Source organism: Oryzias latipes, chromosome 8 (assembly GCF_002234675.1).
Source record: "Oryzias latipes chromosome 8, ASM223467v1".
NCBI classification, from domain to species: Eukaryota; Metazoa; Chordata; class Actinopteri; order Beloniformes; family Adrianichthyidae; genus Oryzias; species Oryzias latipes.
Window position 1 is genome coordinate 24,996,873 of NC_019866.2, and position 13,814 is coordinate 25,010,686.

A 13,814-nucleotide genomic window follows, 5' to 3' on the forward strand; every position below is an offset into this window, starting at 1 on the left:
GAAGGACTCGAAACCGCCTGAAACCAGACGGTCCAGCCTAAAGTCAGAGCTCTGGTTCCGATTCTGGAGCTGCAGGGACGCACCGTTACTCCTCCAGTCTCTGGAGGGGGGGGCGAAAGTTAGAGCCGTGCAGCTCTTTCTGTGATGCAGCTTCTCAGCACCCATACGTGTGCGCATGCGCGTGCCCTCAGGGCGCGGATTCCTCCCCACAGCTGGATGAAAGTTCACCTCCTGGGGGAACTGGGAGGAGTCCACAGCCGTTCCTCTAAGCTGCGGGAGCGGACGCCCCCCCAAACATCTGCTCACTTCCGGAGGAAAAACCCGCCTTCACGTCGACACACCGACGCGGCCGCGCGCTTCAGTTCCGCGGGTTCCGGCGCGGAGGACACGCCGTCACGCCGCTGCTCGGAGCGAGTTCGTCCGCCAGGCGCCACAGAGCCGCGCGTGAAAAGCGGAAGCGGCTCCGCCCACCGACGCAGACGGGGGACGTGCACTCCAGCCCACGCGCACAAAAGTCCAAACTCGCTGCTGGGATCGCAGTTCTCCGTCGTTCCGAACCGGACCTCGCCGCTCAGGAGGCGCGCGCGCGCTCGGCCGTGACAAACAGGAAAAGTTTTGGGTCTCGCGCTCAGAAGCGGCACGCGGAGGAGCTACAGGTCATTCCGGGCCGGATTTTTGCTTCTGGTGGTGGGGGGTTTAGCACCGGGGGGCTCGGGGAAGGGGGGGAGACACAAGCCCACGAGGAAAATGAGCGAAGAGGACAGGTACAAGCTGGTCGTGGTGGGGGGAGGAGGAGTGGGGAAGAGCGCGCTGACCATCCAGTTCATCCAGGTGAGTCGTGTTTGTACGTGTGCATGTTTGTGGGAGCAGCAGAGGAAGGCCTGCCCCCCCCCCCCCCCCCCCCCCCCACACACACAGGCAGACGTCTTTGTTTCATTTTCTCACCTTTACGGCCTCAGGTGTGTCTCTCCTGGGGGGGGGGGCTGCAGTCCTACTTGGAGCACACGTGTCTGTCACCTGTCAGTTTACCTGGGACTCTTCTGCAGCCCCCCCTGAGGCCATGCACATCAGGTCACCTGAAATCTTTAGGTTGGGTAGTGCACAAAATCTATTTAAAAGTTCTGTAAAAGCCCCCCGGCATCATGCCCCCCCCCCCCCCCCCCCCCCCCCCCCAGAGACGAGACATGCTGTACGGTGACACTTTAGTACATCAGATAAAGTCCTGTTGTAACTGTCAGGCACGGCAGTGGGAGGCCTATGATGTGGGGTTTTACTAAAGTCCTCTACTCCGGTCTCTGAGCTTCACTTACTTTTCTGTTGTCTAATAAACACCGAGTGCCAGGGGTCTGTAAGCGAGCTAGCTGTGCTCTGATTCTGGCCTAACCAGGTCTAGGAGCACCTAAAGACCAGACCAGGGCAGTTTCTAGCTTTGTGGGGGGCCTGTGCAAGATGCTGGTGGGGGGCCCTCCATTTTGTAAACTGTAACGAAGGCATTCCTAACCCCTGTGTTCTACTAAGATGGCCCAATGACACGACGTGAGCAAAACAGGCTGATTCTGAATTCAACCACTCGGGCTACTTAAACCGATTATCATATTTTTTGGAGTATAAGTCGCTCCTTAGTATAAGTTGCACCTCTGGCCAATCTATGAAAAAGAAATGCAACTTTTGCTCTGTAAACTACGGGAAAAAACTTTATTACAAGGAAAAGATTCCTCTTTAAACCAATAAACCAACTAGTGCAATAAAAACTAATAACCACTTAAAATAATAATTAACTACCGTAGTCTGGCACCCATTATTTACAGTTAGCAAATTGTCCTCAAAAGGTCGGATTCCTGGCAAAGTCATCGAGCTTTTCTGTAATATTAATGTTAGAATCTGAATAAATGTCTCTGGAGGTGTTTTGGATTTTATCCACTACAGGTGTTGTGTAGTTTTCCTGCCAGATTGTAAATCTGTTTTTAACAATATGTATTCATTGTTTGTTGGCAAATGCTTCTATAATAACATAATTTTCATGTACGATGTTTCTTATCCTACATTAGCCAAGCAAAGCTCCGTTTTTGGCAAAACACCGTCTGCTTCCTGCTGACCAACCAGCTAGCAGGAAACCAACAAATACCTGACCTTCATCCTTTGCCTATGTTTTTTCATCACATCTGATTTTTTTCACTCCGCTGGGGTAACTTCATGTCCTTACGTTGTTATTTTTTTATTCCCTTGCTAACGAGACTGGTACCCGCCCATCATTCCATTCCTGAGGGCGTCACCGGCTACATCCCTACTGTGTGACATCACAGTGTGGTTCAAAGACCCCATGATGCCGAAAAACATCAGCCACAGATAATTATTGCAGTTCATTTATTTATAGCCAACTTTTCTTTTGAATCATTTGGGGGTTTAATAAACAATTCTCCTCACAAGAGGCTGAACATACAGTTTTTGTCCCCCTGCTGGCCTGGGGGCCCCAAGCATTTCCCTAATTCGCCTATAGCAACATCCCTGGACCCAATCGTCTCTAAGAGTGACCTGTACAGTCATTTGTGTTCATGAGTCGCTGCTGCAGTGTTGGTCTAATTCAGCGTTTTTCCTGCAGTCGTACTTTGTGTCAGACTATGACCCAACCATTGAGGACTCCTACACCAAGGTCTGCACCGTGGACGGGAAGGAGACCCGGCTGGACAGTAAGCGGCCTCTCTGAGCGCCAGCTCATGCTTCCCTCTGTGTGTCTGTGGGGGCGTTGCTTGATGTGCCGGGTGTGTGAGCTGTGGTTGGGCTCGGCGTGTTTGCTCTCTGGATGTTTGATGCCTTGTTGGGACTTGTGCCGTTGACGGCGGTGTTGGGTCACACTGGTGTTTCACCACTCTCACATGTGAATCATCAGATGCTCAAGCTCATGAACCTCAGCACAGCTGACTCTAAAACAACCACTGAAATGGTCTTTGAAAGTGCAGCTTCTCAAGATTTCCTTCTTTTATAATGTATTTTCTGGAGTATAAGTCGCTCCTGAGCATAAGTCGCACTCGATTCTTCTGAAGAACTCCGCCCAGCCCATCGGAATGCTGCGTTCACACATCAAAATGAGCGGCCGCTGCTTCTTTTGACGGGCGTCAGATTCGATTCTCAATGCTCGTCAAAAAAAGTTTTCATAAACTAAACAAAACCGATGCGAGTGGAAAGAGCTACCGTCAAGTTTTTAGCCTTGTCGCTACATGGAAGCGTTGACTGTATCTCGTTTCCAATGACAGAAGACGCGGAAGACTGTGAGGGATCACATTTCTGCAAAAGCATCGGTAAACATGACTCCACGTCCGGGTTCATGACGTCATTCAGAGACTACAGCGAGCTTCACCGTCTGCTGCAGGAGCTGCATAAGAATGACGGCGCTTTCAGCTGTACTTGCGTCTCTCTGTGACCCCGTTTGATGACTAGCTGTTCCACATTAGTCCGAGGAAGGAAAAGATAAAAATAAAAATAATGTCTTGATGCAAATAATAAAACGTCGTAAAAGGAAGAGGAAGAGAACGACCAGGTTGTCCTCCGTGCTTGTTTTCGACGGCACTTCTTCTTCTGGGTTTCTGTCAGTATCAAATACCGATACACACACCTCTAGTGGTTGTCAGTGGGAAATGATAAATATATGAGCCTACTGAGGTTTTTAAAAAAATGCTCATAAGACGCACCATGGCCAAAGTATGCAAAAAGCAACGACTTGTACTCTGAAAAATACAGAACTCATTCATGAGTCTGGTTTAAATTCATTTACTCTATAGACAGATGATGTCATAGAGGTTTTCTGAGGACACAGTGGAGCAGATTTGTGAGAAAAACAGATTATGGAGTCGGCTTCATGATGGACTGATTTTTGTGTTTCAGTCTTGGACACAGCAGGTCAGGAGGAGTTCGGAGCGATGAGGGAGCAGTACATGCGCTCAGGAGAGGGCTTCTTACTGGTGTTCGCTCTGAACGACCGGGGCAGGTGAGTTCCCGTTGGATCTGTGTCTCTGAGAGTCGGTTTTGTTTCTGCTGGATAATTTGTGGTTTTACTGGTGTATGTTTCTCAACCCGGTTGACTCAGTCCTCTCAGGTTATAACATGACACTCGCAGCGAGGGACAACACTTTTTTCACTGGAGATTACATGGTATAAAAGGGAGCCATGTCTAAGGCCGGTTTATACTTCATAGCGATCATCAATCGCATCGTGTCACTACCGCCATCACCCGGTCTAGTTCATACTAAGGTTGTCCGGTTTCGCTTGCCACTGTTGGTAATTACAGTAACGAACTTCAGAGTGGCGTTTATACTTTTTGAGCCTGACGCGATCGTCTCCCGTGTTCCAGAGGTTCAGTATTTTCAACATGGACGACTTCTTGGTCATACACCTGCTGTGTCGGCGGACGCGCAGGTACACGACGAGGCAGAGGAGGCCGTGAGATGTTTGTCCACTAAACAGAAGCAGACAATACGGACACCAGTTAGTACAAGACATGCATATTTTACAAGATGAGCAAGTGCACTTTGTGAACTTTCCCACGTCATTCGACAGGTTTGATGATCTTCTCCGTAGAGTAGGACCCCATATTTTCCATGCTGGCTCAGGCAGTGTGTCCGTCTCCCTTCAAACCCTCTGAATATTCTCAAGTGGGAAGAGCGATGCTGAGAGTTATCGTTTAGGCAAGACTTCAACATGCATCGCCAGTTTGGAAGCTTTAAAACGTCTTCAATTTCGTTTTCATCATCGGCAGTGTTAAAAAGATGCTATTATCTGGATCAAGTTGGCCTGTATGTCGGTCTCCCATCCTGAGCGTGCTAAAGGCGACAGAATCTTCCATCAGAATCAGAACCAGCCGGGTCCGTCTAGCTGGAGCCGAACAGATTAAAAAACACAAGAATACCAGCTCAGGGACAGAGAAACAATCCCCAAATGTCTGCATTGATGCCATAGACATGCTCAGGGAGTAAAGAGAGGAGCAATGCATCATGGGACGCCTCCAAGCTGAAGCTTTATTCTGAAGGTAAAGACAGTTGAAGCCTTTGTCTTAATTCTGCTGCTGTAAAGTAGAAATCACACAGACTTCTGCGCTTCGAGAGCAAACAGGAAGTGAGATCCTGGAGATGTGATGGAGCCCAGTCGTTTCTCGTCTTACGGTTACAAACGAGGTCTTGATTTCATTTGTTCGCTCTTTGTTCATCCCAGAGGGAGAGTGAAAGTGTTGCAGCGCTCCTCAAAAAGGCCAAAAGCCTTTTAGGAGTCAGCACTGAGTGGAGCTGCTGCTGGTGGGAGGGATCCTCTGTACCAGTCAGAGCTGGACCTTCTGCTGTCCTGCATACCAGAAAGCTGAAAGCTGGCTTCATAAAACAAAGCTTTAATTATGTATATCAATACATAGATTCATATCAATCATGCAAAGTTTTGGGGAAAAACTGAAAAATACAATGTGGGAGAAAAGCAAAAGTTTTTGTGTTTTTAATCCAGACTAAAAGGATCTTTAGGGAAAACAGAATAAGTCTGCCAGCAGGTTTCAGCCGGCGCTGAGCCTTCAGCAGTGTCGATGTGGGGGGGTGAACATGGCCAGGACTGTTTCGCTTAAAGGCACGGATGTTTGCTGCATGCAGCAAACAGGTCCTGACTGACATCTGCAGCTCCACTGTTTGCTAAACAAGGATTCGTATCAAAGTAATCCGTTTGCATGGATCCATCATAAACTACTGGTTAACCAAACAAGATGAAACGTTAATGACAGTCATAGAACATCGGATGGGCGGAGACTTGTCCTCCTTCATGAACGGAACCGGAGCAGCTGTTTATTTCTCTACAGAAGCCAGGGGGTACTTCCTGTTACCCTTCCGGTTTGGATCGCTGGGAAGGAGGGGGTCACTCAGTCAAGATCTAGGCGACTAGTTGTCCTCCCGGAGAGATTTGGGGGTGGGGGCGTGTTGAGCCGGTTTGTTAGGGAGGTAAATGACCATAGGTGTGGTGAAGCCATGTCTCTGGTGGAGGAGAGTCAGTCTGAACACTGATCAGCTTTCAGTGTGAGGGGGTGGAGCCATTGACCATTGACCTTCACTGTGGTATGGGGGGGGGCTAACTTCTTCCTGAAGTTAGTCTTCAGTTGAGCGGTTGGACGTTGGCTGCCGTCAGACAGACAAACACAAAGGTTAGCGTTTATCTCCAGACGGTCCTAAGGCGGTTCAGGAAGTCCCATTCTAACTCTGAGAGGAGCTGCAAACACTGAAAGGGTCAGAGGTTCGGCTGTGTCCACAGCTGTTTAGACCAGCTGGACTTTGTCTCAGAACTTTGACCAATTCTACCCTCATGATGCCGTGTTCTCCCTCTACTGCAGCTCTAGTTGGCAGGAATCAGCTGTGTTTATTCTTTCATTTAACCAGATCACCAGTTTTTCTGCAGACAGTTTTTACAACCTGTGAGCCGTTATCTGAGGTCAGTTCTTCATCCTTGCCTTTAGGTGGAATTATTTCAGTGAGAACATGTCTACCGGACCCAAACGACATGCTTTGTCCTTTCTAGAGATGAATTCTATGATCACATGCTGAAAGGCTTTTTGCGGTCAGTCAGCCTGTAAAACCAGGGATCATCAATGGTCACCATTAGGACCCATCCACCTACGGCACCACAGCTGGCAAATGGTCGGTAGCTCTGTAAGATTGATTTATCGTGATCTGCAGGAAGTTTCTTTAGGTCACCAACATTATGAAGAATTCTAAAGGCTAAGCGGGAAGTCTGTGAAGATGGCGACGGATGAACCATCAGTCAGTTTGTGGTCTTCAGTGAGGGGCTCCAGCTCTAAAATGAGAAGGGAGGGGCCGAGAGAGTTTAGGGAAAGGCGTGTCGGCACAGGGTCAGGGGGTTACAAACGGCCCACGCTGGCTTTGATAAGGATCTGTCATCATAGTGAAAATACATCTAATGTAGAGGACAGCCCACAAGCTTTAACGAGAACATGGAGGGGCCAAAACTGTCTGTGCGTTTGAAGGCAATTGAGTTGCTGTTTACACTGGTGTGGTGGGCGTGTCACTCGGTTAGATGGTTCACCTGTTCACTCGGGTGGAATGAACACCAGTCGGCGCAGGTGAGCCTGGGATGTACACCATGTTGACCTCTTTTGACGCTTCAGGCATCGCTTTCTCATGACCTTTCTCATGACCCTTTACATAACCACAAATGCTAATAGTAACGACTGAACAAAACAGCTACGCTTAAGTAAATCATTTTCTAAACACACAGACATCTGCACGCGTCATCAACGGCGACTCGCAGCAGAACCTTTAAATGGAGCAGACATGTAGCGGCTACACAACATAAAGTCCAACAAGTGCAAGAACATGACAGCAGTTGAAAAGACTCTGTTGTGTTTGTGGTTTCAAAGCGAGTTCAGACCGACGAGTTTCGAGTGAGGATGTGAAAAGAGCGGGAGATGGTTCATCTCTGGGGTGTGAGGGAAGTGAGTCCCTGAGCGAATAGAGGAAGAGGATCTAATGAGGCTGAATGAAGCCAGTTCAGGTCAGTAGGATCTGAAAGGCCCAGAGTGAAAGCAAAAGCTCTTTATCTGTTTGGTTTACAAGCATCACAGTGACACAAATGCAAATTGGAAGAGAGATCAGAGGTCAAAGACAACCAAAGAATGTAAATCGGAGACGAGCTTAGTGACCCGAATGTCTCTTTCATACCGAGACCCAGTGGCTTCTGCGAGGAGGAGGTCCTCAGCCAGATCCACGGAGCTCAGGCTCTTCAGGTTCTCACCAGAGGAAAAACGGGCTGTGAGTGGGACCCTGGCTCAGCCTGATCCAGATGATTCCAGTAAAGGTGAAGGGGAAAAGGGAGGATTTGAAACGGAGACAAAGAAATCAACCACTGAGCTGTGGAGAGATGCCAGTCAAGATGGTCACCAACACGTCAAAGACCACCAACATGTGGCCTTGGGGGCCTTATATCTGAAGGAACAGCTGGTAGATTGGAATGAAACGCCATCCGTTTGGTTGATCTTTTTCAGATGGGAGTCTGACCTGAAGACTGGAAGAGTCTGCCTTTAAGAGGCAGACATTGAAAGGAGGTGAAGGATCTGTTGTGAAAGGGAACCGTGGATGCAGGTCTGACTGAGACTTTAGCAGCGGGACATCACTTGGGCGGGGTGAACAGTTCTCCTTTTTAGACCGGGACCCAGCTGTAGGTCTGTCTGGACCAGCAGGCAGGTCCTGAATAATGACATCTGTCACACTGTTGGTTCTTTTGACCGTTTGAGGCAGAAAGGCCTGATGACGCGTTTCCGTTACAGGTTGTGTGTAAACGTGTGTGTTTCTGGTTCAGATCCTCAAACATTAGGTCACTGGAATGATGATCCGGAGCTGACAAACCTTTAAAATGCTTTTCATCATGAAAGTGTGAACAGAAAATAAACCCCCCCACTCCAATGAAAGTCATGTTTTTAGCATGTTCTTGTTTTACATACATAAAAGATTACACAGCATTTCTGAGGAATTCTTTATTCAAAACAGGATGAATCAGGAGCTGATTTAAAAATAAAAAGCCGTTTTGTGACACAGCATGTGCAAGGGGCGGGGCCAAAGTCCCATTTCTGATGAACTCCTGCCACGCGGCACAAACTATGTCCCAGAAAATGACAGGTCCTAATCATCGTTAACATATCACCAAAAACAGATGATCAGAGTGGGACCTGAAGGACTGGATATGAAATGGGCGATAACTCGTCACAGCGAAAGAAAAGAGGAAGTTCCTCATTCCTCCTTCTGCAGTGTGATGGTTCTCATAGAAAGGCTGTATAACAGCTGCCCTTTTGCCCTTCCTGTTAACGTGAACTGCTTCCTGGAGTCTCTGCTGCTGCCTCATCACATGCCTGAGCAGAAAACACCTGTCAGATCTGGCTGTCCTCTTCCAGCCAGGCTGTCAGGCTGTCTGATGGGAAAGATGGGGACGGGGGTCATGGGGTCATGCAATAACAAAAGCATGAGGTCGTCTGCATGGACATGGTGTTCCTCAGGGTAGAAACACTCTGACGGTGAAAGGAGGCTGGTCTTGATCATCGACTGTAAGGGAACTGGACTGAACGAGTGTGACATCATCCATAGAAAATGGCTTACACAAGTCAGTACGGACGCCGCCGTGTTGGAGTCAGATGACATCACTGAGCAGTGATTGGTCAGAGTAGGGCTGAGTCATCATTTCTATGGCAACCACGCTGGCCAATCCTAAGTGAGCTCATTGTAAGGCCACATCCCTACCACTTGAAATCGGGCTCGTCCAGCATTTTGAACGTTGGACGTGGGGGACAGCAGGCTCCACCTACTTTTACTGAGTCATCTGATTGGTCCGATTGTAACTTGAACTAAAAAATAAATCATTCAAAAGGAGGATCATCAAGAAGGTACCAGATCCAGAACGGTTCTTCTGACCAATAGACCGACTGACTCACAGCTGTTTGTTTCGCTATAGACGTCTGTGGGATTTTGACTTCTTGGAGACACTTCCTGTTTGGAACGCCGGGGGGGGGGTCAGAATGACTCCTAAAATGATGCCATCCATTATAAAACCGGATGGTTTCTGTGCCGGCATCATCCTGTTAGGAACTACCAGCAGCTGATACTGATGACCAACTCTGGGCTTTTGAAGTATTACAGAAACTACTGATCAGATATTGATTAATATGGTCAATCAACCAAAACCTTTGATCATTTCTAATTTAGTAGAAGCTAATTTGGATGCATTTAAGTGTGCTGGGACAGTCATTTCTAAAGTTTCCATCAGGGAATCATGACATGGATACAGCCGTGAAAAGGAAACCCAGCTTCTCCTGTGATCCCAGAGTGGATTTTCCAGCTCATCGCTGAGTATCATGGCTATCTGCATCTGTAGAATTTGAAGCCACATTTACACGCTGTTCTTTCCACAGTTATCATGAGGTCCAGAAGTTTCACACCCAGATCCTGAGAGTGAAGGACCGAGACGACTTCCCCATGCTCCTGGTGGGAAACAAGGCCGACCTGGAGCAGCAACGAGTGGTAAGGGAGTTTCTGTCTGCCCCTCTGGAGACACGTAGAATCCAGACACCCCCACTCCAGAGCCAAAGTCCAGTCAGAAAAGAGCCTCTTCTAGAAATGACTGATGGCCAGACCTCTGTTGTGTGGCACACAGAAACGAGCGATGAACACCAGAACATGCTGATCTTGTTTGTGTGCAGATCTCCAGTGAGGACGCCCAGGCCTTTGCCAGAGAGAACAGGATCCACTATATGGAGGCTTCAGCCAAGAACCGCTACAACGTGGACGAAGTCTTCCTGAAGCTGGTGCACATCATCAGGTGGAGCCGCACTCTCATGAACTGAGGTCTTTCTTATTGCTTTGGTTCAGTTTGTTCATAAAGAGCCAGTTGATTAACACAAGGCCAGAAAAATCACACCAAGTGGTGTGATTGCAGACGGTATGATCCAGTTTAGTCCAGATGATTCCAATCCTGAGATTACCAGACGATCTACGGATTACATGGAAGCATTTAGGGTGGAAGCAAAGGACGGCAGTAGAGAGGAACACTCCCCCCACCGCGATGTTGGAAAGGAGGAAGAATCCAACTTACATCTGAGTCACTGATGTCAAAGAAAACGTAGGTGAAGACCCCTTGAGGAGACTGCGTGGGGGGCGGAGTTTCAGGGAAACTGGGACTGTACGGCCCGGATTCAGACCAGACCCTCATTTGACGCCCCGCAGCATCATTTCAGAGTCATGGAGACATTCCTGGATCTTTCTGGCTGCCTTCCAGAAGCTTCCATGGAATGTGAAGTCAAGCAAAAATCTGGAAAAAATCCAATGTCAACACTTTGCATGGAAAATACCAAATGATCGGAATTATTTAGAGATCTGAATGAACACGAGGAGGCAGCATTTGTCTGATCCCAGTCCCAGTTTTAGACGGGATTCAGCCCGGACACGTTTGGTTCGCTTAGAGTGAGCCAGAGTTTGTTTCCCCCGATAATCTGGAACAAATGTCCACCCAAGTGGACCAGGAACCGCTCTCTGACCCATCTCTGGAGGTGGTCTGGGTTAGTTTCCTATCGGACGGAGGTTCGCTTCGCTCTGAGATTCCTCAGTCTGAATACAATCCGTCCTCGGAGCGGAACAACCGGACCGAACGGCCACCGTAGTCGACGTGAACGGAGCAGGAATGAAGGAACAGACGAATCCAAAGCAACGATGGCCGTTCTATCAAACAGAAAAAAAGAGTCCAACTGTTTCTTAGAACGTTTGTTTCAACGCCGCTGAAAACGCTTCTAACACACTTTCTGTGTGTCGTTACGCGTCCAACAGGCTGCTGTGACGTCATCCTAAAGGTTACCTTGTAGTTCCTGAACAGAATTCTCTAAAAACAAAGACGTGACACCACAACCATGAGACACAGCAACTCAGTGAAATGTGGGCGGATGAATTCAGGCTCACTAAAACCTCTGTTAACGTGATCCACATCACGTCTCACTCTCAGCGTTCCTAATTAGCCGCCGTCTCCTCAGTAACCGCCGTGCAGCACGCCTCCACCAGACCAAAGCAGCAGGGAAAAGTGTTGGGCCGGGCAGGCTGGTCAGCCAAATCTAAAGTTTGAATGATCTGCAGAGAGCAGGACTTTCATCGTTTCCGTCTTTAGTTGCTATGCTCCGCCCTCGTAATTCTTGACCAATGACTGAAGAGATCTTTAGTCATGTGGTTTGGTTTACAAGCTTCGGTTGGAAAGGCCGCCTGGCGGCAGTCTGAATGCAGAGCAAACTCAAGGTTTGAGCAGACTAGGCGGACTCGGTCCGGCCAGCAGGTTGTTCTGGTCTGAATGCACCCTTAGAGTCTTTGATAGGACTCAACTGTGGATTCAAACTTGGGGCGGACCCTCTACCTCAAGGCCACTGAGTGACCTCTAGATTTCTGCCACGGTCTTCAGAAACCAGCTGGTTCCTTTGTGAGTTTTTTTCTTCTCCTGGAAAAGCCGTGAAAACCAGTTCAAGCTGAAAAAGCTGGAATTTTCCTTTTTTTTTTTTTTTTACTTTGAGACTTTTGGAAACTGACCTAAATGCTCCCTCTGGCTGGGATCATCCCTGATTGGTCCAGCTGCTGTCATGTGATCACGGACAGAAAACCAACTCTTTAAGAACAGAGAGGCGACGGCATAGACAATAGCAACTCTGCAAAGCAGCTCTTGACAGTGACGGCATGAAGCTCCGGTGCTGCTCTGAACAGAACCTTGTGCCTGTTTTATGCCTCCAGAGCGAACGCTGCGAGAGCGGCCGCCTCCGGCCGGTCTGGGGTTTGATCCAAACGCTGACTCATCCTCCGTTCTTCATTTACAGGAGGTTTCATGAGATGGAAAGTCCTCCTCCCCAAGCTCAGCACGCGGGCAAACAGAAGAGCGGTGGCTGTCCCTGTGTCCTCCTCTGAGCCCCGTTACCATGGATACCCAGCCCCATCCCTCTGCAGCTCGTACAAAAAGATCTGCCGGCGTGCATGTGTCTGCGCTTGGTGGTCTGCCAGCGATTGTCTGCACGCGTGTGCGCGCGTACATGTGTGTCTGTTTGTGTTTGCATGTGGCAGTGTTTGTGTGTACGCATATGCATTGCTAAATGCAAGCCAGTGTTTGCCCTGCACATGTTTGTGTGTGCTTGCATCTGTGTGTGTTTGTGTGAGTGTTTGCATCTGTGTGCGTGTGTGGGCATATGTGTCTGTGTGCGTGTGTGTGCGTGTCTGTGTGTGTCAGACAAATGCAACCCATTTCCCAGAAGTTTCTTTGAATCGTTGTCTTTCTTTGGTTTAGTGCGAGGGTCCGGGGGGGGGTTGTGTTAGCTGAAGTTGTGCGACTGCTGCAGCAGCATCACACTCTTGGAAGCTGTCCGTCTGTCGGACAGCGGAGCTTTTTCCGTCTTTGCCGTGTGCAGTTCACTGCTGGCGTGTCAGAAGAGCGGATGATTCATGATCTGGAGAATGTGACACACCCAGCATGAGTCAGGCTGCTGCCGCGCCGCATGGCGTCCTGAAGGGGGCGCCAGAGCCTCATCGAGAGGGGAAGAGATGAGGCCCATCATGGTCTTCCTCCCTTAGAGGCTGCTGCTCACACAACTTCCATGAAAAACACCTTTGGATCGTGAGATCAGCGGCTGAGGATGCAAAGTTTTTACGGTTTCCATCTCTGCTGGTCGTGCACGCATGACGGGTGGGGCTGTGGTTGGGAGGGAGGGGCTAAACCAAGCCTCACCTGACCGCCTCAGGTGGTCCAGCTCACCCGCACAACTGAGGGATCAGAAACCTGAAGTTGAGGTGCAGCAAACGCCCTCCCTTCCTCTAAATGTATGATTCTATGTAACTTCAATATTACAGGACTGTAGACGAAGGCTTCGTCTGCTGACGGCAGCGTTTGGACGACCACACGACAGAACTTCTTCTGGAAACGTCTAACTGAAAACGTGTCCAGTTTTGTATTCTCTCGTTATTAAAGATCCCAAAGTAAATCACAATCTATTATCTGCATATTGAATTTTATTATAACAGTTTAATCCATTTTGTACATCAATAAAAGTTTCTATAATCTTTCCTCCGACTTCATTTTTCATAGAAGCTCTTCACGCGTTTCTGACGTTCTTGTTTTTCCAGATGATTTTGTGAGGACGACCTTCAGAATTCTAGACCAGTCTGGTTGGAAAAACTGCTTTTTACTTTCGGTTCTGTTCATAACTGCCTGTGAGCTCCAAGAGAAAACCACTAGAAAGTAGTAAAATGATCCGTTCATGCAGCGAGAAACCTGAGAGGATT

The 13,814-nt window shown here is 48.6% G+C and overlaps 1 protein-coding gene across 1 annotated transcript; it reads left to right on the plus strand.

Moving 5' to 3' along the window:
- Window positions 1–212: 212 nt before the first annotated feature.
- On the plus strand, window positions 213–13,596 carry LOC101174431 (ras-related protein R-Ras). The gene is made up of 6 exons (XM_023957867.1): window positions 213–831; window positions 2,600–2,687; window positions 3,880–3,982; window positions 9,932–10,040; window positions 10,220–10,338; window positions 12,362–13,596. The coding sequence occupies exons 1-6, from the start codon at window positions 748–750 to the stop codon at window positions 12,447–12,449; spliced, it is 591 nt and encodes a 196-aa protein (XP_023813635.1). The 5' UTR covers window positions 213–747; the 3' UTR covers window positions 12,450–13,596.
- Window positions 13,597–13,814: the final 218 nt, after the last annotated feature.